Genomic DNA, 23,576 nt, shown 5'->3' with positions numbered 1-23,576 from the left:
CCTAAGATTGGCTTCATTCTAAAAAAAAGGTTTATATTATACTCCCTCCGTTTCCAAATAATTGTCTTTCTAGCCATCTCAAATGAACTATAACATACGGATGTATGTAGATATGTTTTAGAGTGTAGATTCACTTATTTTGCTCCGTATGTAGTCACTTGTTGAAATCTCTAGAAAGACAATTATTTAGGAACGGAGGGAGTACTATACTACTGCGGAAACACACATACCGCGATGAAACCAAAGCGGCTCCACGCGACAAATCTGATGCGGTGAAAGCTCCACGAAATCGGATCCAGAAGGAAACGTTTCCCGGTAAGTCCACGAGCCCTCGACCGGTACACACGGCACCGTGCACGCCCGCCCGCGCCGCACGCACCAGGCGCGCGCAACAGTCCAACACGCTGACCGCACCGCACCACCGTGATGGCGCCTCCATCCGGCCGGACCGAAAAGGCGCCGAAAAACGACGGCCGCCCAATTACTCCGCCCCTCCCCTCCCCCCACCGAGCTAGCGCGTGCAGGCGCAGGCACCGCGTCGCACCAAAGACCAAACCGACCCGACCCGACGCACGCCACCACTCCTCCCCACTCTCCCCCCCTCCTCCCTTCCCCACCCGGCGGCCTTTTCCCCTCCCTTCTCGTACGCGGCCGATTGCGACCGCCCGCACGCGCATCGCATTTGCTGCTCCGCCGCCGCCGTCCGCGCGCATCGGGGGCGGCCCGGTCGGCGATGTGGCGGTGCTATGCTGGGCGGGCTCCTCAGGTTCCTCTCGGCGTGCGGCGGGTCCTGGCAGACCTCGCCCGCGCCGCCCCACGCCGCGCCCCCGCCGCCCTCCGACCCCTCCTCCGACGCCTCTGAGGGCCGCGACGGCCTGCTCTGGTGGCGCGACCTCGCGCGCTGCGCCGCGGGCGACGTCTCCGCCGCGCTCGTCCAGGCCAACCAGACGCTCGAGGACCAGTGCCGCATCCACTCCGCCCCGCCCCTCGGCACCGTGCTCGCCGTCCTCGACGGCCACGCCGGCCACGCCGCCGCCCGCTTCGCCTGCGACCACCTCGTCCCCACCCTCCTAGGTACCCATCCGCATTCGCTCCCCTCCTTCCTCCCCCTTCTTCTATCTATTATACACAGTACTAGTATATTCTTCCACCCGCACGCGCGCGCGCGCGCACGGATTGGTTTGGGGAAATGGATGGGATGGATTGCGGCGACGAGAGCTAGCTAGCTAGGTTTGATCTAATCATCTGCGCGCGTGCAGAGGCCGCGTCCGGCCCGGGGGGCGTCACGGCGGACGCCATCAGGGACGCCTTCGCGGCCACGGAGGCGGCCTTCATCGCGCAGGTCTCCAGCCAGTGGGACACCAACCCGGACCTCGCCACCGTCGGCTCCTGCTGCCTCGTCGGCGTCGTGCACGAGCAGACCCTCTTCGTCGCCAACCTGGGGGACTCCCGGGCCGTCCTGGGGAAGAAGGTGGGCCGCTCCGGCCAGATCGTCGCCGAGCAGCTCTCCGCCGAGCACAACGCCAATGACGAGGCCGTCCGGCAGGAGCTCATGGCCCAGCACCCCGATGACCCGCAGATCGTCGCGCTCAAGCATGGGGTCTGGAGAGTGAAGGGCATCATACAGGTTGGTTTTAATCTTTTAAGGGGTTTGGTTTTGCGTCGCTGTATTCGTAATTCGTTTGCAGCCTATATATATGTATGTTTGGTTGGTGCTTACGTAGTGGGTTGGTTATGCAGGTGTCGCGGTCACTCGGTGATGCGTACCTGAAAGACGCAAAGTATAACACGGACCGGATCAAACCCAAGTTCAGAGTCTCTGAACCATTCAGCAGACCTATAATGAGTGCCGAACCAACGATCGTCTCGCACAGCCTTGAACCGAGTGACTGTTTCGTCATATTTGCCTCAGATGGCTTGTGGGAGCACTTGACTAACCAGGAAGCCGTAGAGATTGTTCACAACAATCAACGCGCTGTAAGATCCCACACAGCATTTTCCTCTTTATATTTCTTTTAGCTTTGATCTTAAATCGACCAACTGTGAAATGCCATGACTTTAATTATGTTCATTAGACTGAATGTGTATCATGGCGTTCTGCTTTCTCATACTTCCATTTACCTAAGCAAAGGAGAATTTATAATCTGAATTTTGTGTACTAGAAATCCAAATGATGTTCTCATGTTTCGTCGACACCAGCATGAATAGTTAAGTTAAGTACAGACAGGGTCCTCACTATGAAACTAATAATTGTTGTTTCCTGGTGATGGTAACGTGCTGGACGTGGAGTATTTTCTGGTGTGTGACCGCGTCAGTGGTTTTGGATTCTCACAGTTACACAAGCTGGCAAAACTTCCAAGTCAAGGGTTTCCCCTTGAATGCTTTGAGTTAGAACCATCCTATTACCATAGGAAGTTTGAGGCATCTCCTATGATGTTTTGCACCCACTTAGATAGATAAAAAAGTTATCTGTGCCTATGGCTCATTCCCTTCTGTATTGCTGGCACAATCATTCATGTCATGATAGCTATTGTAATTATGTAAATTCTCTACTGTATTAGTGTAGGTCCACAAGGACCATACCAATAATAAAATGTCACTGCCTACATGGAAGCAACAGCAATTTTGTGCTATTCTTCAAGCATTGGGGATTCATTACTTGCTGTAGTACCTTGACTGAGGTCTCTTTAGCCACTTGTTTTCTTGGCTGTATATATATTTGTGTCTGATACCCTGGATATTGGATGTCCCACAAGCTTGCATTTATTGCTATTTCCAGACATAAACTGGATGCATATGTGTGCCATGGGTGAAGCTACCAAGTAATTTTGGGTATACTTTGTTGCAAAAAAATAGTAATCGTTGGACACTGTTGACAGTTTGACATGGTAGTTTTACCAAACTAGTCGAAGTTGGCTCACTCAGCATAGCTGCAAGGGTGATTTTGATTTCTCAGCTGTAGGTAAATGGTTAAAACCGCTTGGATTAATTTTTCTCTATCATGACTGGCACACTCTGTCTTTGTTCAGGGGAGCGCAAAAAGGCTCATAAAAGCAGCACTCCAAGAAGCAGCGCGGAAGCGTGAGATGCGGTACTCAGACCTCATGAGGATCGACAAGAAAGTCCGCCGGCATTTCCACGACGACATCACTGTCATCGTCCTATTCATAAATCATGAGCTGCTAGCCAAAGGAAATGCGCAAGTGCCGCCCCTTTCCATCAGATCCGCCTTAGACCACTGATCATGAACCACTTCACCCATGGATGCTCAGTTCCTGTGAGCAGAAATCGCCTGTGAGATAGATGGCTTCTTCAACAACCAGTCTCTGTGAACAGTGCAGAAATCGCCCGCCTGCAGCAGTTTTCTTTTCCTCGTCTTACTTTTCTCTTGGTTTTTGCACATAAAATTTGACTACTTGTTAAGTTGCCAGTTTTCCCCAAAGCTGTCGGGTCCCCCCTCGTATCGTATCGATGTCGGATAAATGTTGATAGTCTTCAGGCCTGGAGATTTGCCTAGAGTTTATGGGGGAACCTCTTCTTCCTTCCCTCCTAGAAAAGATGTTGATGAGGGAGCCTTGTTAAGGATGTTGTAACCGTAAATTGATTCATTCTCGCAGCTTACAATAATCTGTTGTTATCTCTGTCCACTGTCCCATGATGAGATTTTATTATACTTCACAATCTTGTTATCTCATCTGGTTGTTGCAGCTAACTGGAGATTGGGGAGCAATGCAAAAAAAAAATGCCCTTAATTATGCCTGTCACTGATATATGTTCAGGTAACGTCACTAGCCTCTTGAAAAAGAGGGGAACACCATCAGCGGACTTGATGATGTGTTTGAGATGTACCTGCCGAACCAGTTAGAATTTGAAGTTCTGAACTACGGAGTTGGAGAGAAAATTTCCGGCAAAACCCTAGCTATTGTGAAAACCAATCTAAAACTGGAGACTGGAGTACTATGTTACTACCTTTGTAAACTACTAATATTGTATAAGACGTTTTATGTACGTCTGATATTAAGTACTCCCTCTGTAAACTAATACGTATAAGAGCATTTAGGTCACTACTTTAGTGATCTAAATGGTCTTATATTAGTTTACGGAGGGAGGAGGGAGTAGTGACCTAAAACGTGTAGTTATATTAGTTTACGGAGGGGCTAGTGACCTAAAACGTGTTATACACGGAGGGAGTAATTTTTGAAAGAAGTTTATGAAAAAACGGAGTATGTTGGGTTGGTGTTGTCCTAGTAATGTGCACATTTTTAAATTCAAAACCAAATTCATTTAGGAGAAGCTCTTAACAATTTATGACGTCATTTTCTTACTGAAAAAGTAGTGGAAATGCCACCGATAGCCCAAAATGGTGCTGGGCTGCGACCCGGCCCCACCCGTCACGGACACAGGCGGAAATCCCCGCGCTCGTCTTCAATCTCCGGAGCCTTCCCGCCCACCTCCCCTCCCCTCTCCCCGGCCTAGGGTTCCATGGAGCCAGCCGCCGTCACCGCCTCCGCCTCCGCGGACGGGGGCGCCTTCCTCGAGTTCATCGACTACGCCATCTCCGTCGTCACCTCGTCCGGGGGCGACGGCAGCGAGTCCCCCGGCGCGGGGCCGGCGCCGGCGCGGCCTCCGTGGGGGTGGACGGTGGCGCAGGTGCTCAAGTCCTGCCGCGCCTACTCCAGCGGCGTCACAGCCGTCATCCTCCTCTCCGACCTCTTCCAGGTCTGTCAGATTCGCCGCCACCACTCCCCATTTCTATATGTTCTACTGATTAGGCGGTGTCTCCGTTGAATCGCTCAGTTAAGTTCACTGTACATTTACCCAGCCTTCAGTAGCCAGTAATAGCACATGGCTCTTTCTCTAGTTATCATCTATGTTTTGTGTGCGCTGTTTTCTAGGATTGTGTTGTTCAATTAGCTCCAATTTGAAAGCAAGCACACCAGTTCATGGAAGGATTTGGACAATGCATTGGTAATTAACAATCAACTACGCAGGACATACACAAAATTAAAATTATGTGTACTAAAAGTGGATCTAATTGGCCGTATACTCATCATCCGTATGCTAGGAACGAACGGTGCCCTATCCACCTTATAGTTACCAGTTAGGATGTACTGCATAATACTCCCTCCGTTCCAAATTACTCGTCGCAGAAATGGATGTATCTAGAACTAAAATACATCTAGATACATCCATACCTGCGACAAGTAATTCGGGACGGAGGGAGTAGTTACTTGGTGTTGATGTGGTGGCCGGCTGAGTACCAGCTACTGTTTATGGTACCTTGAGTTGCTCACTTCTGTAGCTTCCCCGTTCTGGTTTAAAAGGGTTTGGTATTGGCAACTGATGAGTCCTGCTTGTTGGCTGTTCCGCATATATGAACCTGTCGCAAATCTATGTGCTTACATCGTATTTACTGTTTTATCATCATTTCTTCTACCAATTGGATTGGAGGTTTCTTTTGTGTTTTCATGAAATGTATGGACGCCTTATAGGGTTAAACGTTTGCTGCTTTTGATAGTCATGGACAGAGCAGCGTAAATCTCTTACCGCAAAGACGAAGGTTGAGGTGACTAGCCTTCTAAACACGAGGAGTAAGAGAAGGAGGCTTCCCAGGACTGTCACAATCGATTCCATCCATGAGAAGAACTTCCTTTCTCCCAAGAGCGTCCTTGAGGCAGTCGTCATCGATGTTTTCGTTCTTCCTGGTATGCTTAAGCACCTTGTAATCTCCTTCATCCAGTGAACAAAATATGCGTGTTAGGAATTCCTTGATCGGCTTTAGAACATCTAAGCTTTAAAGAGATCTTTGCTAAAGAGGACGGCAGGCTAGTAACCTAGTACTTCTCTAGAACTGTCTCAGTAAGTGAACATAAGCCCAATATGAGAGCAGGACCCCCTTCAGGCTGCTGGCAGTTCTGGAAGCACATGAAATGAGTTGGTGTTCCTGCCCTTGTCTCCATCAATGGCACTCGTAAGGGTGATCTGCAGAAACAACGCAATCCTCTAGAGAGCCCACATCCCTCCTGGCCTTTGGCACTATGCCGATGCTTGGCGGGTTTGCCCTGCCTCTGGGCCCCATTACCTTTATTTCTTCTTTCTATCAAGGTCTATAATAAGCTGTAAACTCTGGTTCTTGTCTCAATGAAAATCTAGGTGGGCAATATCTCCCTCCTAGTGACCATTCGGAAAAAGAATAAAAGCAGCCCCCTCCCATTTATCACAACTTCCATTATTAATTGATGATATCCATTCATTCAACATTATCCGTGATTAAACGCCATAATTTTTAAAGCATTTACCATTTGAACGGTCATTTTGTTACATGAATTCTAATCTGCATTTTCGATGGCACCTCCTCAATTTTGCGTCTTTCTTATAGGTACAAATATATACATGCTTACCTTGGGAGACATGTGGAGTACATCCACTATTGATCTGTATCTACACCGAAGGTAGGTCTGACTAATTGCTTAGTTGATGTTCCATTTTGTTAGACTGATATCATGGTAAAAGTCAGTAACAAATGCATAAAGGAAATGTAGAATGGACGAGGATTGATTTTTCATTGGCCTGACTTTCATCTATATGCGGGCTCTCAAACTTCCATGCCAGGTACTACAACTATATAGGACAACATTGTATCTTGAAGAAGGGTCGAGAAGTTGTGCTCACAGGATGTTGTCTTCGCACAGCTGTTGTTGAGGGATCTTGCCATGCTCGTATTTTGCCAACAGAATACATGGTGATATTACTTGATGAGGTGACCATCCAAAGCTTTTAGGTTGTATTAAGGAACTTGTCAGATTATATGCTGCTGTTTAATTGTATTTTGATCCCTTGAATGACTCTTCATACCCTGGTAGTTGACTAGAAATCAGAAAAAGTTTATCATAATGTGAAACCACGCCGTCTCTACTTATGAGATCAACTGCGATATTTCATTTTGATCCCTCAAATGACTCTTCATACGGTCATACCCTGATAGTTGACTAGAAATTAGAAAAAGTTTATCATAATGTGAAACTATGTCATCTCCACTTATGAGATCAACTGTGATATTTCATTTCTGTATAGAAAAATAGTTAAGCCTAAGCTGTTATAATGTGAAACCATGCCATCTTCACTTATGAGATCAACTTCCATGCACATTCTTCACTAGGAGCTTACCTTTGCTTTATATAGGAGCAAGATGAAGATGCCATGCTACTTGCTGCACAGTTTTGCACATATTCTTTCTCCTCCATGATGGAAGAGAAAAGTAGAAATGATGTTGTATACTCATTTTATGCCAGGTAAAATAAGATATCTATCACTTCTGATTAGCAATCTCTTTAGATAGTGCTTGCTGGTATAGTTTCTTGTAGACTTGATCAGGTTTGATTGAAGCTTTTACAAATGTTTGTAATTATTTTCCTATTTATTACACTACTGGACATGTAAGATTCTAGCAGAAACAAGCTTGTTTAGCATTCGGCTTGGTAAAATATGCTCTGCTTGTACTCAAAGGCGAGGGTAGAAGATAGCACCGAACTTAATCTGAATGCTCGCTAGCTCTTTTGTGCTCAGCTCTCCACTATTGACATGAACAGGACTCAACAGCTGAAGTTTCCTTCTAAGTATTATATGTAGAATCACTCAGACCATCGAAGCCATTTGATTTACTGGTGACCATGTATAGGGGAATTCATCATTTAGTGGTATTAGAACTCTGTCAATACATGTTTGCTCTGTGGTATAAAAAAAGACTCTCCTTTGGTGGTGAGAATAAAAAGGAAGAAATTTACTACTCGCAATAAAATTGAATTGGATGAACTGTAAAGGCCGACTTTGTTAGAGAAAGGTTCAGAACCCACCCTTTCTTTCTTGCAGGATTGAGAAGATTGAGACCTTGGAACCTTTTGGATGTACAGAAAGAAAGCAGATTGTGCTTGTAGATAATGATGATGAGAAGATCAAATTTATTTTATGGGGAGAGCAGGTTTCACTTGCAAATCTTTTCAGGTTCATTTCACTCGATACAAGTTACAACTGTTTAAGTCAAGTTATAGCAAGCTAAACATTGTCTTTCAGTGTAGGGAGCATGCTTGCACTGGACAGTCCTTATATTTCCAATTTTGCGCACAATAATCATGAGGAGCCTCAGGAATTGTGCCTTGAGTATGGTAGTGCAACACAGGTTTACTTGGTGCCAATTGCTCAACACGAGGAACAGGTTGGTTGGAATATCTTGGTGCTACTTTTTTCTGCAGTACTGTTGACCAAGACATAGAGACTATGTGACAGGTATTCCTCACGCCTACTCAAGTAAGGAGCCAAGGACCTCGTCTGTCATGTGTTCCAGTCGATAATATGGCTTCGCAAGTAACATTACCACGGGACTTGCATGGTGCAGTTGACTTCAGCAAATATCCGTTTCGAGTATGTAACCTAATCTTCATTTGTTTCTGTTTCTTTTCAGAAGATAACTTTTGCCAGCCATTGTGTTGCTTGCAACCCGATTACTTCTTGATTTAGTTCTCTCACCACTGATTCTGCTGAAGCTTTAATTTGTATTGAGTTATAGTGTGAATCCTAATATTACTATGTAACCTAATATGTTGAGTCTACCGCAATGAAAACAAAAGAATTTAATATTGTATAAGGTGTTACATGTCATAATATGTTTAGTTCCTGTTAGTTCTGTTTATTTGCATCTTCTGCTTTCAATCCATGGACACATGCAACATTATGTAGAACCACAAACTAGTAATCTGATATTCCCTTGGTAGAACCTACAACAACAACAACAAAGCCTTTAGTCCCAAACAAGTTGGGGTAGGCTAGAGGTGAAACCCATAAGATCTCGCAACCAACTCATGGCTCTGGCACATGGATAGCAAGCTTCCACGCACCCCTGTCCATAGCTAGCTCTTTGTCGATACTCCAATCCTTCAGGTCTCTCTTAACGGACTCCTCCCATGTCAAAATCGGTCGACCCCGCCCTCTCTTGACATTCTCCGCACGCTTTAGCCGTCCGCTATGCACTGGAGCTTCTGGAGGCCTGCGCTGAATATGCCCAAACCATCTCAAACGATGTTGGACAAGCTTCTCCTCAATTGGTGCTACCCCAACTCTATCTCGTATATCATCATTCCGGACTCGATCCTTCCTCGTGTGGCCACACATCCATCTCAACATACGCATCTCCGCCACACCTAACTGTTGAACATGTCGCCTTTTAGTCGGCCAACACTCCGCGCCATACAACATTGCGGGTCGAACCGCCGTCCTGTAGAACTTGCCTTTTAGCTTTTGTGGCACTCTCTTGTCACAGAGAATGCCAGAAGCTTGGCGCCACTTCATCCATCCGGCTTTGATTCGATGGTTCACATCTTCATCAATACCCCCATCCTCCTGCAACATTGACCCCAAATACCGAAAGGTGTCCTTCCGAGGTACCACCTGGCCATCAAGGCTAACCTCCTCCTCCTCACAGCTAGTAGTACTGAAACCGCACATCATGTACTCGGTTTTAGTTCTACTAAGCCTAAACCCTTTCGATTCCAAGGTTTGTCTCCATAACTCTAACTTCCTATTTACCCCCGTCCGACTATCGTCAACTAGCACCACATCATCCGCAAAGAGCATACACCATGGGATATCTCCTTGTATACCCCTTGTGACCTCATCCATCACCAATGCAAAAAGATAAGGGCTCAAAGCTGACCCCTGATGCAGTCCTATCTTAATCGGGAAGTCATCGGTGTCGACATCACTTGTTCGAACACTTGTCACAACATTATTGTACATGTCCTTGATGAGGGTAATGTACTTTGCTGGGACTTTGTGTTTCTCCAAGGCCCACCACATGACATTCCGCGGTATCTTATCATAGGCCTTCTCCAAGTCAATGAACACCATATGCAAGTCCTTCTTATGCTCCCTATATCTCTCCATAAGTTGTCGTACCAAGAAAATGGCTTCCATGGTCAACCTCCCAGGCATGAAACCAAACTGATTTTTGGTCACGCTTGTCATTCTTCTTAAGCGGTGCTCAATGACTCTCTCCCATAGCTTCATTGTATGGCTCATCAGCTTAATTCCACGGTAATTAGTACACCTCTGAACATCCCCCTTGTTCTTGAAGATTGGTACTAATATACTCCGTCTCCATTCTTCTGGCATCTTGTTTGCCCGAAAAATGAGGTTGAAAAGCTTGGTTAGCCATACTATCGCTATGTCCCCGAGACCTTTCCACACCTCAATAGGGATACAATCAGGGCCCATCGCCTTGCCTCCTTTCATCCTTTTTAAAGCCTCCTTCACCTCAGACTCCCGGATGCGCCGCACAAAACGCATGCTGGTCTCATCAAAGGAGTCATTCAGTTCAATGGTAGAACTCTCATTCTCCCCATTGAACAGCTTGTCGAAGTACTCCCGCCATCTATGCTTAATCTCTTCGTCCTTCACCAAGAGTTGGCCTGCTCCGTCCTTGATGCATTTGACTTGGCCAATATCCCTCGTCTTCCTCTCCCGGATCTTAGCCATCTTATAGATGTCCCTTTCACCTTCCTTCGTGCCTAACCGTTGGTAGAGGTCCCTTGGTAGAACCTGCTTTGAGAAAATAATACCCAATGTTTCACCTTGGTAGAACCTGCTTTGAGAAAATAATAACCAATGTTTCACACTTTCCACTATCTTTTTGGTGATAATTTTGTGATTCTGTAAATAAAGGGAAACTGTGAAGAACACTTCAGATCCCCCATTCCACACTTCACTCCCTACATCATACAGTTCGATACAACTTATGATATATCTTGTACCTTTGCACGTGTGGTGTAAGTTCCTGCAATGTATTTTTTTTTTCTGGTAGTTGTATGACATGCCTCATTTTTAGGCGTATGTAAGTGATCTTCATGGTAAAATGGTGGGAGTTAGTCTGTTTGGCACTGTAAGAAGTGTTTGCAAAGTAAGCACATCTGGCACTACATTCTATTTGGAGATAGAAGACGCAACAGGAGTTGTTCTGACGAAGCTTATCTTTACTGGACACTGGTACCACTATCTGTTGTTGTTCTTACCTATTATTGTTTGCAACGTCGATTTCATTGGTTCTGCCATGCATCTGAAACCGTTATATTGTATGAATACCTATGCAGGTCATTAGGTAGAGTTGGAGTTGGTCATATGGTGTATATCTCTGGTCTGACTTGTAGTTTGAATAAAATAAACATGTAAGCAGCATGTTCTTTTATATTTCATCTATATGCATCTCTATGTTGTATTTATTGCCACAATGAGTGCAAAGTTCTGGTTGATGGCTTATTTTTGTATCAACAGCCTTGAAGTCTCGTGGAGCGAAAAGGAGCCAGGATCACTGTTTGTTAACTTGAGCTTACTGCCAGCGTTGTTGAATTCAACATGCCTGCATAATATATCACTCTTGTCAGATCTGCCCCATTCAGCAAACAGAACACATGTAACTCTTTTCCACTAGACAATTACTGCTACAAGATCTCTTCTAAAGCATTTCAAGTTTAGATACGAACATACTTCAGGAAACAACCACTGACCATAGGTTGAAATCTGTAAAAGTACAATAAAACCAGTCATCAGATACCACCATTTTTTTTACTGATGTTTCTAAGAACTTACTGCATTCTTCAACTGCAGTCAATTCTTTGTGCTGACAGCCTGCATTTATTTGACATCTTGTACAGATATGCCGTGTTCGACTTGACCACATCGATTGCGACAGTTTAAAGTTGTCGTTATTCCACAATCTCTGTGGTTATGTTGTGGATGAACTGCCAGATGGGCTTCAGTGTTCCTTGTGTAAAGTGGCCTGCCAGAATGGATGCACGCCTGGCTTTCAGTTGCACTTGACCATTGCAGACGACAGCGAGAAGGTCTTTGCATGGTGTGTTGGTCAAACGGCTGTAGAGTTCCTTCAGATATCTCCTGATGAATACATGGAACTCCCTGAGGTATTAACTGGTGAACTTACCATACCACTCATATAATATACCTAATATTTGAGGTAGTGCTTTTCAACATCCCTTTCGAATATTTTACCGACAACTTCTAAGGTGGACATTAACTGGTGGCATTTCACGTATAGTTACTTAAATTAATTATGGTTGCATGAGTGCTTCTGATTTTTCTAAAATGGCAGCAATAGTGTCCTCATTTCTTGAGCGAAAGTATGTATTGTTAATCACGTCTCAACATGAAATCATGTGCATAAACCATAATTTCCATTATTGGAACATTGCCCTGGTGGTCTCATTTGCTATCGTGTCTGCCAGTTAGGTTGCTGCTGCTACTAGCTACTATTACTAACTACGTTCTGACTGAAGTTTTTTCTTTCTGATGATAAACGACCAGGACGAACAGGCGATGTATCTCTTCACCCTCCAGAACGAGAGCTTCACGGTCGCCATCGCCAACACCAGCAAGCGGGTCGATGGGTACGCCGAGAACGCCGAGGCCCTCCCTGTGTGGGAGATCACAAGAGCCCAGAGATGCGAATGAGCCCGGAAGACGAAATGTTTGTGTTGCAAAGCTGGCCATAGAACCTGTTTGGGTGGCTCGGGAGTCGGGATGGATCATGGCCTTGCCCGTTGTGGTCATCCGTCGAGCATGTTATGTAAGCAGAGTGTTCACGCATCTGCCGCTGGGAGCCATGTGTTTTACATCCTTGGCGAACGTTTTTTACTCAAGGTTCTCTTCTCGGATGGCGTGTGGTTCAGTCTGGCAAAAGACAGCCTTTTTGTGACATTGCTTTGTGGCTGTGGCTTCTACTCCCTCTGTAAACTAATATAAGAGCCTTACGGAGGGAAGCAGATTAGGAGCACTCGGGTGCTCCACCCCCCTATATTAAAAAATAATGTAATAATTCAAAAAAGCCAAAAAAAAATCTTGGATATATTTTTGAACCAAATTTGACTAGGTATTGTACTCATATAAAATGTTTGGCCAAGGAATAATTCTCGTTGTCTTCAGGGCAAAAAAAAACAAATTTATGATGACAATATAGCATGAATAGTACTTGTTTCTAGCATTTTTTGGGAAATCTTTGACCCCGGATACAATAAAAGTCATTTCCTGTTTAAATCTTTTTATACGAGTGCAATACCTGGTCAGGTTTGATTCCATAAAAAGTTCCGGGATTTTTTGACTTATTTTGAATTACTAAATTATTTTTGAATATAGGGGGGCGTAGCACCCGAGAGCTCCTATGCATTTTCGCCTTACGGAGTGAGTACTTCCTTTCTTGGTTCCTTGATCCACCTACTCGTGGGGTCGAGTGACCAGCGGGGATCCTATTTGGCGTGCGGCTCGCTGGTTAGCGACCGCATGTGCACCCCTGGCTTCTGGCTGCATACATTTCGGCCAGCACAACTAACTCAGTTTTAGGAACCATACCAAACCGGGTTTTCAATTTTTTTGGGTTTTCATTTTCTTTTCGCTTGTCTTTCTTTCTTTTTCCCTATTTTTTGAACCATTTTCAGATTCATGAACATTTATTAAATCATGATATTTTTGGAGATGATGAACATGTTTTAAATTTGTGAATATTTTTTTGAATTCATGAACATTTTTTAAATTCACGATTTATTCAAAAAAATCCATGTACATTTTTCTGAAATTGTGAGCAGTTTTTTTAAATTTGATAACATTTTTGAATTGATGTTTTTTAAAATTTTGGAACAGTATTTAGAAAATCACGTTTTTTTCACTTTTGTGAACATTTAAAAAAATATGAACATTTCTTGAATTCACGAACATTTTCAAAATACGTAAACATTTTTTTTTACAAATTCGTGAATATTTTTAGAATTTGTGAACATTTTATAAAAGTTCATGAACATTTTTTGGAACTCGTGAACATTTTTTAGATATATGAATATATATTTTAAAATCATGAACATTTTTTGAGTCCGTCAACATTTTTTTAGATATGTGAACTTTTTCCATGAAAAAAACTGGACGCAAAAACCGAACCGAGAGCACATTTTTTTCCTTTCCAAAAAAGGCATGGCCGTGCCTTTCACGAAAGCATAATTGTGTCTCTTGCGGAAGAAAAAAACAGAAAACATGTTTTTTTGTTTCCGAGAGTCACGATCGTGCCTCTCGGGGAAGAAAAAAGAAATAAAATACGCGTTTTTTTTTCAGTTTTCAAGATGCACGACTGTTCCTCCTTCTCGCGGAAGCAAAACCGTGCCTCTCTAGGAAGAAAAAAATAGAAAATATGTTTTTTATTCCATTTCTGAGAGGCAGGACCGTGCCTCTCATGGAAGCAAAACCGTGCCTCTTGTGGTTAAAAAAAACCGTGTTTTTTGTATTTTTTTTGGGTCCAAAAGCTAAGGAAGACGGGTGAAAAACCAAAACGCAAAAAAGACCCAAAAAACCCGTTTAAAACGCCGAAAACGCGTGTGAAAAATAAAAATAAATCCGGATGAAGCACCAACGCGTGACACGTGGCGGCGGCTGAGAGCGCACCAAGTGACGTGTTCTCAGCCCACCCCAAAATGATTGTTGAGAGGCTCCTGAAGGAGCGCTCGCCAACTAGCTGCTCCCCACTTCATTTGAGCTTAATAATTGCGTCGAAATAAGGTCTAACGAGGGAAGTGATGAGGTTATCTCTCACAAGGTAGGCCCATGGCGACGTAAATCCCAGATAAGGCCTATGGAGGCCCAACCCCACAGTCGTTATGGCCCAGATAAGGCAACATATCAGTGCTGCTTGCTAGGAAGATTTTTGCCGAATTTGAGAAGGTTGGAGACAGACTATGACAATTATTACAGCAATGGAAGATGGCACGGTGAACAGATAAAAGATGCTGGATGATCCGTGATGAAATCGGTGCCGCTTGCTAGGCAGCATTTTGCTGAATTTGAGCTTGGTAAAATCGGCCGAGAATGCAACATGGGAGCCCACGAAAATGGCTGCCCCTTGAGATTAGATTGAGGAACCGAAGGCCAGCCCCCTGCAAAGCTCAACCTCGTGCTTGGATGTTTGGCTCAGCCCACGCCGTCAAGCGCCCTTCCTGAGAACCCTGTCTTCACAACCGGTGCTTCGCTGACCGACAGAGCAGGAACCCTAGGTTGGGTTGGTTATCTTCGACTTGGAGGCATAATAAGAAGCCACAAGAGGCTGGCAAAAGATGTTTTAAAAAAAAATAAAATAAATAAAAACTAGTTTCACCCTTCTGCACTTATTGTATGCATGTGCCTTTGGAAAGAGCTTTTGATTTGTGCCTTTGGAAAGAGCTTTTGATTTCACTGGATCTGCTTGTCCTATACTACTGTACTGTATATGTAGCTTCTGCACCACCAAACTTTCTGAGTATGTAATATATGCACCTGAGATGAGATGGCCTTTTTCTTTGTGCATGCAGCAGCACAAGCAAGTAGGGAACACCAACACAATGCCGAAGAAAATTTTGGTCAGCTGGAGACACCCCAATCAGCAACAAAATAAGACTTGTCTCAACAAGAAACAATAAAGAAATCAGCAATAAAATGAAACATCTCTTCAGCAAGAAAAACTGATCAGCAGCAGCAGCAGTACTACAGGAGATGAGGGTCAAGGGTTCAGTGTTTACCCAAACTAACACCAGGTTGTTCAAAACAATCATCAAGCAATGCATACAACAGCTGAGTTAAAAGCCATCATAGTACAGACCACACACAAACTAGAGCTAGAGCTTGCGGATCAGATGGACCGTCATCGTGAGGCTCTCGCTGCTCCTGTCTGCCAGTTCAACGAGGCAGATGTCTCCTACCTTCATCCCGGCCAGCAAGACAAGGTCCTTCCAAAATGAGCTAATATGCCTCACATCCTTATGTTTCTGGGCCACCATCCTGCTAGACCACTTCATGTTGCTACCCTCCAGCCCAAGTATGACATGTGTTTGTTCAAGCGGGAGACGACACGCCGAAGCATATTCCAGGCTGAAGCTCTGTTCAGTAAAGAGCGTGTCAAGATGCATGGCGATCGAATCTCAGGCCGACGGTTAATTCAACAAGAAAATGGTTCTAAACTTGCGAGCTTTTGGATGAGAAATGGACTATACATATTGCCTGTGGTATCTGAAGTTCTAAACTCACCAGACGTTTTGGGCTCCAAACATCACGTTCATTCATCACCTTCACAAACACAGGGAATTCAGATCCAATTGCCTGGACTTTCTCCTCTACTTTCTCCTCTTGTCGCCTAGTTAGCTTCGTCCCACTGGTTGATATGTAAGGCTTGTTAGACATAGGAGCTTCTAGACTGGCTTTCTTCGACTTGTCAGCTTTGTGTCCTGAAAAACATGCCATACTTTCTTGTGGTGAGCATACCATAACCACAAGTCGATCGTCTAAAATATGGTAAATGGAATGAAATGCACAGGGTAACTAACTACAATACTATCACCTGACTTAGTACGACGGGAGGATGTCGAAGCCATCTTCTGAGCTTCTGCACGATAGCCTCGTAGTGGCCGCTGCTTCCCCCTTGATGTTGCCGTGCCTTTTTCCACGACTTCATCGTCATCAGAACTCAAATCAATAACAGTATGCTGGGGTGGATCAACAATCTCAACCGGATCTTCACGCACTTCTCGGGCATTTGAAGAGTTTCCCATGGCAAAACAAGTTTTCTCACAACCGATCGGGTCAAGGACAAAAACTTCAAGGCGATCTTTCCTCATGCTTCTGAAGACGAGGAGGTCATTGTCTTGTATGCGGAGAGAAGCTACAAAATGACTCAACTCGGATTCGAGGATTATTTGATCGTCACGTTGCTTGCTTGCGGCAACAAAGTATACCATGCCGTTGCCATGGGCTTCGAGCTGAATGGTAGTTGCAGTTATCCCCTCTTCGAAATTGTCCAAAAGCCCCAATGGTATGTACTGCAAGAACATCGAAAAAAAATACAAGCAGGAATTAATAGCCTATGGATCGGAGTGACATACAGTCATACACAACCAGGAAATTATCTGAGGAAGGATGCAACTTACAACATAGTAGTCCTCATTGGCATTTCTTTTGTTCATAGCTGCCACATGCAGAGGAATTTCAGACCTCATGCTGCTATCAGCTAGCTCTAGCACTTTCTTCTCTTGTGCTTTGGTTAGGCAGGTCCCGGGGAACATGGTATAGCCAAAGTCGGTTGACGTCCGAACATGTGCAGGATCAGGCACCACTTGTTCTGCACATCAAGAAAGAACACTGTTATAATGATCAGAAAAGCATTGCCAAAAGCACTCGACTCGAAGGTCCTAATTCACTTTACCATTCAGCACGTGATGATCACGAGGAGGTTTGGCTCTAAAGATGTTGGGAGGCTGTTGAGAAGAGGGCAGAGAATTCTTGTGACCGGATGAAGTGCCCTTGAAGTGGACCTTGAACGTGGAGCGCCCACAGTAGACGAACGTGATGGGGTCACCTTGTCGTATATGATTAGCATCCACAAAGTGCCGCCACCCAGTCGTAAGAGTTATCAGGCCGAACTTGACGAATTCAACACTGTACACATGGCCATCAGGAGTTTCAAGTTTGATAGGCTCAGAGTGGGCGATCATATTTCTCAGCTGTCTTGTGACCTCCCACGGTATGCACTGTCAGAAATATTCAGTTTGGTTAGAGTGAGATATTAGGTTTCAGCGTTTGTGGGCATTGAGTTTCACACTGCACTATTTGAAGAAAATGCCGACACAATTCAGATTGCATGCAGTAGCAGAGGGTATGGAACAATTCTAGCATGTATATAAACGCCATCTATTTCAGGCACACAGCATAGGTAAGAACAAAATGAAACATTGCTTTTCATGAAATCTGAACACCCCAAAATAATACTGGCTGAAAAGCCCTCCCTTTCTAGGAGCAGCAACAGAATGAATTAACTAACAAATGGGAGGAAGGGAAAGGGCAGGGGCTATCTCTTGTCAACATTAGCAGCATTGGAAGGGAATCATTCTTTTCACTTGCAAAAAGTACTCAACAATAAACACATACTGTAAAGACTTGTTCCTGCCACCTCCTGGTACATTACATACATATGTTGTGAAACAAATTTCCCCCCACCCAAGGCAAAATGTCATGCTCTATCCATTCCCCCAAGGCAGATTTTACAGCGACATTTTAAGCCAAGGATGAAATTAGGCATTTTTTTCAGTCCCAAAAAACCCTCAAATTGAACCCACCCTTGTGTCTGGAAGGAGGAAATGTAGAGAGGAAACTCTGAATCGATCGACGGGATCAGAGCATAGAGAGAGAGGAGGAGGAGCAGGAGGGGTTCTCACCAGAAAATCTTTGTTGTCGGAGGCGAAGAGGACGAAGTGCTTGGTGCGGCCGTGGTCGTGCCTCCGCTCCTCGCAGTCCCCGCAGTCGCAGCCGTCGCCGGCCGTCCCGGCGCAGCCTGGGCATGGATGGGGCCACGGATCGATGTAAGAGAAGGCCGCATTTTTCTCCGGCCGGCCGGCCGGTCGGGGGGCATGAAGGAGGACGGAGGGGCAAATCGAAAGAAAGAAAAAGAAAAAGAAGGAAGGACGGACGGGGAGGTGGTGGTCACTCACCTGGGTTGAAGAACTCGTCCGTGTCCATGGGTGGAGTGGACAGATCGCCGCCGCCGTCGCCGCCGCCGCCGGCCTCGGGTGCTGCCTGGGGAGGGGGCAGCGTGCAGTGAGCTCCGTCCCAAGCCCGAAAGGGAAGCTGCGGCCGCTGGCCACGGAGCGCCCGACGCGTGGGATGGTGGAGGCTCCTCCCTCACTCCCTCCTCAATTATTTGCTACACCGACCAGCGGTACAGCGGTAGATAGATAGATACGCACGCACACGAAGTCGAAATGCGCTGCGTGACCAGCCCACACATGCGATGCACGCTGGTTTGGTTATGTGAGACAAGCCATCAAAACATATGAATTGCATCTCTATTTCTAATGGAGCAGTTAATGAATAATCTTCACGGTTTATTTTCATTGGTTTATTTTTGCTGGTTTATTTTCGCTCATTTTTTTCGTCTCTCCTTCCATCACCTTCTCCCATCCTGGTTTATCGGTTTATTTTTTTCTCCACTCTTTATTACAACCAGAACTTTCCTAACATATAACCGATTTTCAGGAAACAAATAATATATTTTAATCTAACTTTCCTAACTTATCTAAATCAATTGATTTCTCTCATTAGTGAAATTTGTTTCAGGAAACAAATAACAAACACGTCACAAACTTTCCTCCCAATAAATAGTTTCTTAACATTTGCAAACTTTCCTAATCGGACACGTCACAAACGGGCAGGTACTGATATCACGTTACCAAACAATAAAACCCCATTTGCATAGAAATCAGTTCAAAATCCTAACTTTCCTAAATTTTTACCTTTCCTTGATAACAACCAATATTTCCTATGTTTTCCACCTATCGAAGGAAATCACCCCTCCATCAATATTAGCATTTTTTTGGAATGAGATCTTCAGGTTATGATTTTTTTTGTGATTATTTCCAATTGCGACCTCTTCTTCTGCTCCGGCTCCTTCTCGCATAAACACCTCCACCACAGCCAGTTGACGCCACCCCAGACCTCCTGCCTCTCCACACCTTCTTCGCCACCTCCTCCTCGTACTCCATTGACAATCCCTCCGCATGTTTGTCCACGGAGCTGTCGAGGACATGGCGCAGCAGCGTACCAGCGGTAGAGAAGCGCATAGCAGCACGCATCAGGCGAGGCAAGCGGCCGGCATGGCCGAGGGGGCGGTTGGCAGAAGATGGCCGTGACAGGAGGGGGCGTGAGGCAGGGGCGCGACTGCGGGGCAAGCGAAGGGATAGGCGGCAGCAGACGGGGCGAGCGCAGCTAGTGAGAGTGTGGCGCGTGGCCAGGGTGTGCGTCGCGCGGGTCACAGTGGTGCGGTGGCTGCGGCGAGCGCGACGGCAGTGGACAGCGTGGCCCCGCGGGCGCGGAAGAAGAGAAGCAGGCTCGGGCATGGGCACGCATAGGAGCGGTCATGTGCCACGAGGTCAATCCGAGAAGCTCGCTGGCTACCCCTGCAATGGCCATGGCGGACGGCGGTTCTCGGCCACAGCGAAATACCTAACGAGAGCAAATGAGAGGGGAAACATGGGAAAAGGCAAGAGGAGATCACGACAGTGTCAACGGCACCCTAGGGGAAGACAGGGGAGCTCAGGGCAGCGCGGATCGAACGACAATGTTACGGTGGCTGATGGTTGAGGAAGACGGCAGCGACGTCGATGCGGGGGTGTTGGACTTGATCTCGTTGGCGCAGACGAAGTAGCGGAGGAGTTCAGAGCTCTGATAACCCACAAGTATAGGGGATCGCAACAATTTTCAAGGGTAGAATATTCAACCCAAATTTATTGATTCGACACAAGGGGAGCCAAAGAATATTCTCAAGTATTAGCAGCTAAGTTGTCAATTCAACCACACCTTGAAACTTAATATCTGCAGCAAAGTGTTTAGTAGCAAAGTAATATGATAGTGGTGGTAACAGTAGCAAAAGGTAACAATAGTAAAAGTAATGTTTTTGGTATTTTGTAGTGATGATAGCAATAGCAACGGAAAAGTAAATAAGTGGAGAACAATATATGGAAAGCTCGTAGGCAATGGATCGGTGATGGAGAATTATGCCGGATGCGGTTCATCATGTAACAATCATAACCTAGGGTGACACAGAACTAGCTCCAGTTCATTGATATAATGTAGGCATGTATTCCAAATATAGTCATACGTGCTTATGGAAAAGAACTTGCATGACATCTTTTGTCCTACCCTCCCGTGGCAGCGGGGTCCTTACGGAAACTAAGGGATATTAAGGCCTCCTTTTAATAGAGAACCGGAACAAAGCATTAACACATAGTGAATACATGAACTCCTCAAACTACGGTCATCACCGGTAAGTATCCCGGTTATTGTCACTTCGGAGTTAACGGATCATAACACATAATAGGTGACTATAGACTTGCAAGATAGGATCAAGAACACTCATATATTGATGAAAACATAATAGGTTCAGATCTGAAATCATGGCACTCGGGCCCTAGTGACAAGCATTAAGCATAGCAAAGTCATAGCAACATCAATCTCAAAACATAGTGGATACTAGGGATCAAACCCTAACAAAACCAACTCGATTACATGATAGATCCCATCCAACCCATCACCGTCCAGCAAGCCTACGATGGAATTACTCACGCACGGCGGTGAGCATCATGAAATTGGTGATGGAGGATGGTTGATGATGACGATGGCGACGGATTCCCCTCTCCGGAGCCCCAAACGGACTCCAGATCAGCCCTCCCGAGAGGTTTTAGGGCTTGGCGGCGGCTCCGTATCGTAAAACGTGATGATTTTTTCTCTCTAATTTTTTTCTCCCCGAAACACAATATATGGAGTTGGAGTTGGAGTCGGAGAGGCAACATGGGGCCCAGGAGGTAGGGGCGCGCGCCTCCCACCCTCGTGGAGAGGTGGTGGGCCCCCTGGCCTTCATCTTTTGCAGGTATTTTTCATATTTTCTGAAAAGTTGCTCTGTGAAGTTTCAGGTCATTCCGAGAACGTTTGTTTCTGCACATAAATAACACCATGGTAATTATGCTGAAAACAGCGTTAGTCCGGGTTAGTTCCATTCAAATCATGCAAGTTAGAGTCCAAAATAAGGGCAAAAGTGTTTGGAAAAGTAGATACGACAGAGACGTATCAACTCCCCCAAGCTTAAGCCTTTGCTTGTCCTCAAGCAATTCAGTTGATAAACTGAAAGTGATAAAGAAAAACTTTTACAAACTCTGTTTGCTCTTGTTGTTGTAAATATGTAAAGCCAGCATTCAAGTTTTTAGCAAAGATTATAACTAAACACATTCACAATAACGCATAGGTCTCAAGTTTACTCATATCAATAGCATAATCAACCAGCGAGCCATAATAATAAATCTCGGATGACAACACTTTCTCAAAACAATCATAATATGATATAACAAGATGGTATCTCGCTAGCCCTTTCTGAGACCGCAAAACATAAATGCAGATCACCTTTAAAGACCAAGGACTGACTAGACATTGTAATTCATGGTAAAAAAGATCCAGTCAAGTCATACTCAATATAAACTAACAGTAATGAATGCAAATGACAGCGGTGCTCTCCAACTGGTGCTTTTTAATAAGAGGATGATGACTCAGCATAAAAGTAAACAGATAGGCTCTTCGCAGAGGGAAGCGGGGATTTGTAGAGGTGTCAGAGCTCGGTTTTGAAACAGAGGTGAATAATATTTTGAGCGGTATACTTTCATTGTCAACATAACAACCAAGAGATGGCGATATCTTCCATGCTACACACATTATAGGCGGTTCCCAAACAAAATGGTGAAGTTTATACTCCCCCTTCCACCAACAAGCATCAATCCATGGCTTGCTCGAAACAACGAGTGCCTCCAACTAATAAGAGTCCCAGGGAGAGTTTTGTTTGCAATTATTTTGATTTAGTTTGCATAAAGCATGGGACTGGCATCCCAGTGATTAGCCATTTATCTCGTGAGTGAGGAGCGGAGTCCACTCCTCTTGAGAATAACCCGCCTAACATGGAAGATACAGACAACCCTAGTTGATACATGATCTATTCGAGCATACAAAACAGGATAATTATTTGAAGGTTTAGAGTTTGGCACATACAAATTTACTTGGAACGGCAGGTAGATACCGTATATAGGTAGGTATAGTGGACTCATGTGGAATAACTTTGGGGTTTAAGGGATTTGGATGCACAAGCAGTATTCCCGCTTAGTACAGGTGAAGGCTAGCAAAAGACTGGGAAGCGACCAGCTAGATAGCGACAACGATCATGAACATGCATATAAATTAATCAACACCGAATGCAAGCATGAGTAGGATATAATCCACCATGAGCATAAATATCGTGAAGGCTATATTGATTTTGTTTCAACTACATGCGTGAACATGCGCCAAGTCAAGTCACTTAAATCATTCAGAGGAGGATACCACCCTATCATACCACATCATAACCATTTTAATAGCATGTTGGCACGCAAGGTAAAGCATTATAACTCATAGCTAATCAAGCATGGCATAAGAAACTATGATCTCTAGTTGTCATTGCGAACATGTTTATCCATAATAGGCTGAATCAGGAACGATGAACTAATCATATTTACAAAAACAAGAGAGGTCGAGTTCATACCAACTTTTCTCATCTCAGTCAGTCCATCATATATCATTATAATTGCCTTTCACTTGCACGATCAAATGATGTGAATAATAATAATAGTGCACGTGCATTGAACTAAGCTGGAATCTGCAGGCATTCAATAAACAGGAGAAGACAAGACAATATGGGCTCTTTTGTCAGATAAGCAATAATGCATATAAGAGCCACTTCAACAATTTAATTATGGTCTTCTCCTATCGACCCCCAAATAAAAGAAAAGAAATAAAACTATTTACACGGGAGAGCTCCCAACAAGTAAAAGAAGAACAGAAAATCTTTTTGGGTTTTCTTTTTAATTACTACTACACGCATGGAAATTAAACTGATTAAAAGCTACAACTAATTTTTTTGTTTTTCTTAAGGTTTATTAAACACACAA

General features: G+C 44.8%; 1 protein-coding gene and 1 pseudogene across 1 annotated transcript; one reads left to right on the top strand and one right to left on the bottom strand.

Moving 5' to 3' along the window:
• The first annotated feature begins 567 nt into the window (after window positions 1-567).
• Window positions 568-13,098, top strand: LOC123087806 (uncharacterized; annotated as a pseudogene).
• Window positions 13,099-15,496: 2,398 nt separating this feature from the next.
• Window positions 15,497-18,778, bottom strand: LOC123087804 (B3 domain-containing protein Os03g0620400). The gene is made up of 7 exons (XM_044509915.1): window positions 18,549-18,778; window positions 18,276-18,391; window positions 17,267-17,591; window positions 16,992-17,182; window positions 16,406-16,883; window positions 16,096-16,292; window positions 15,497-15,947 (listed from the first exon to the last, which is right to left on the bottom strand). Exons 1-7 carry the CDS (start codon window positions 18,574-18,576, stop codon window positions 15,687-15,689), a joined length of 1,596 nt encoding a protein of 531 aa, XP_044365850.1. The 5' UTR covers window positions 18,577-18,778; the 3' UTR covers window positions 15,497-15,686.
• Between the last annotated feature and the right edge of the window lie 4,798 nt (window positions 18,779-23,576).

The sequence above is a fragment of the Triticum aestivum genome, chromosome 4A, assembly GCF_018294505.1.
Source record: "Triticum aestivum cultivar Chinese Spring chromosome 4A, IWGSC CS RefSeq v2.1, whole genome shotgun sequence".
Classification (NCBI taxonomy): Eukaryota; Viridiplantae; Streptophyta; class Magnoliopsida; order Poales; family Poaceae; genus Triticum; species Triticum aestivum.
This window is presented reverse-complemented; position numbering and strand designations above follow the sequence as displayed.

Bases quoted from the DNA above. Each gene is read 5' to 3' on its own strand.
- LOC123087804 (XM_044509915.1), bottom strand. From the start codon at position 18,576: ATGGACACGGACGAGTTCTTCAACCCAG. The intron at 16,884-16,991 runs GTAAGTTGCATC...ATGTTCTTGCAG, and splicing joins CCAATGAGGACTACTATGTT to TACATACCATTGGGGCTTTT. The intron at 16,293-16,405 runs GTGATAGTATTG...CATGTTTTTCAG, and splicing joins CTCCCGTCGTACTAAGTCAG to GACACAAAGCTGACAAGTCG.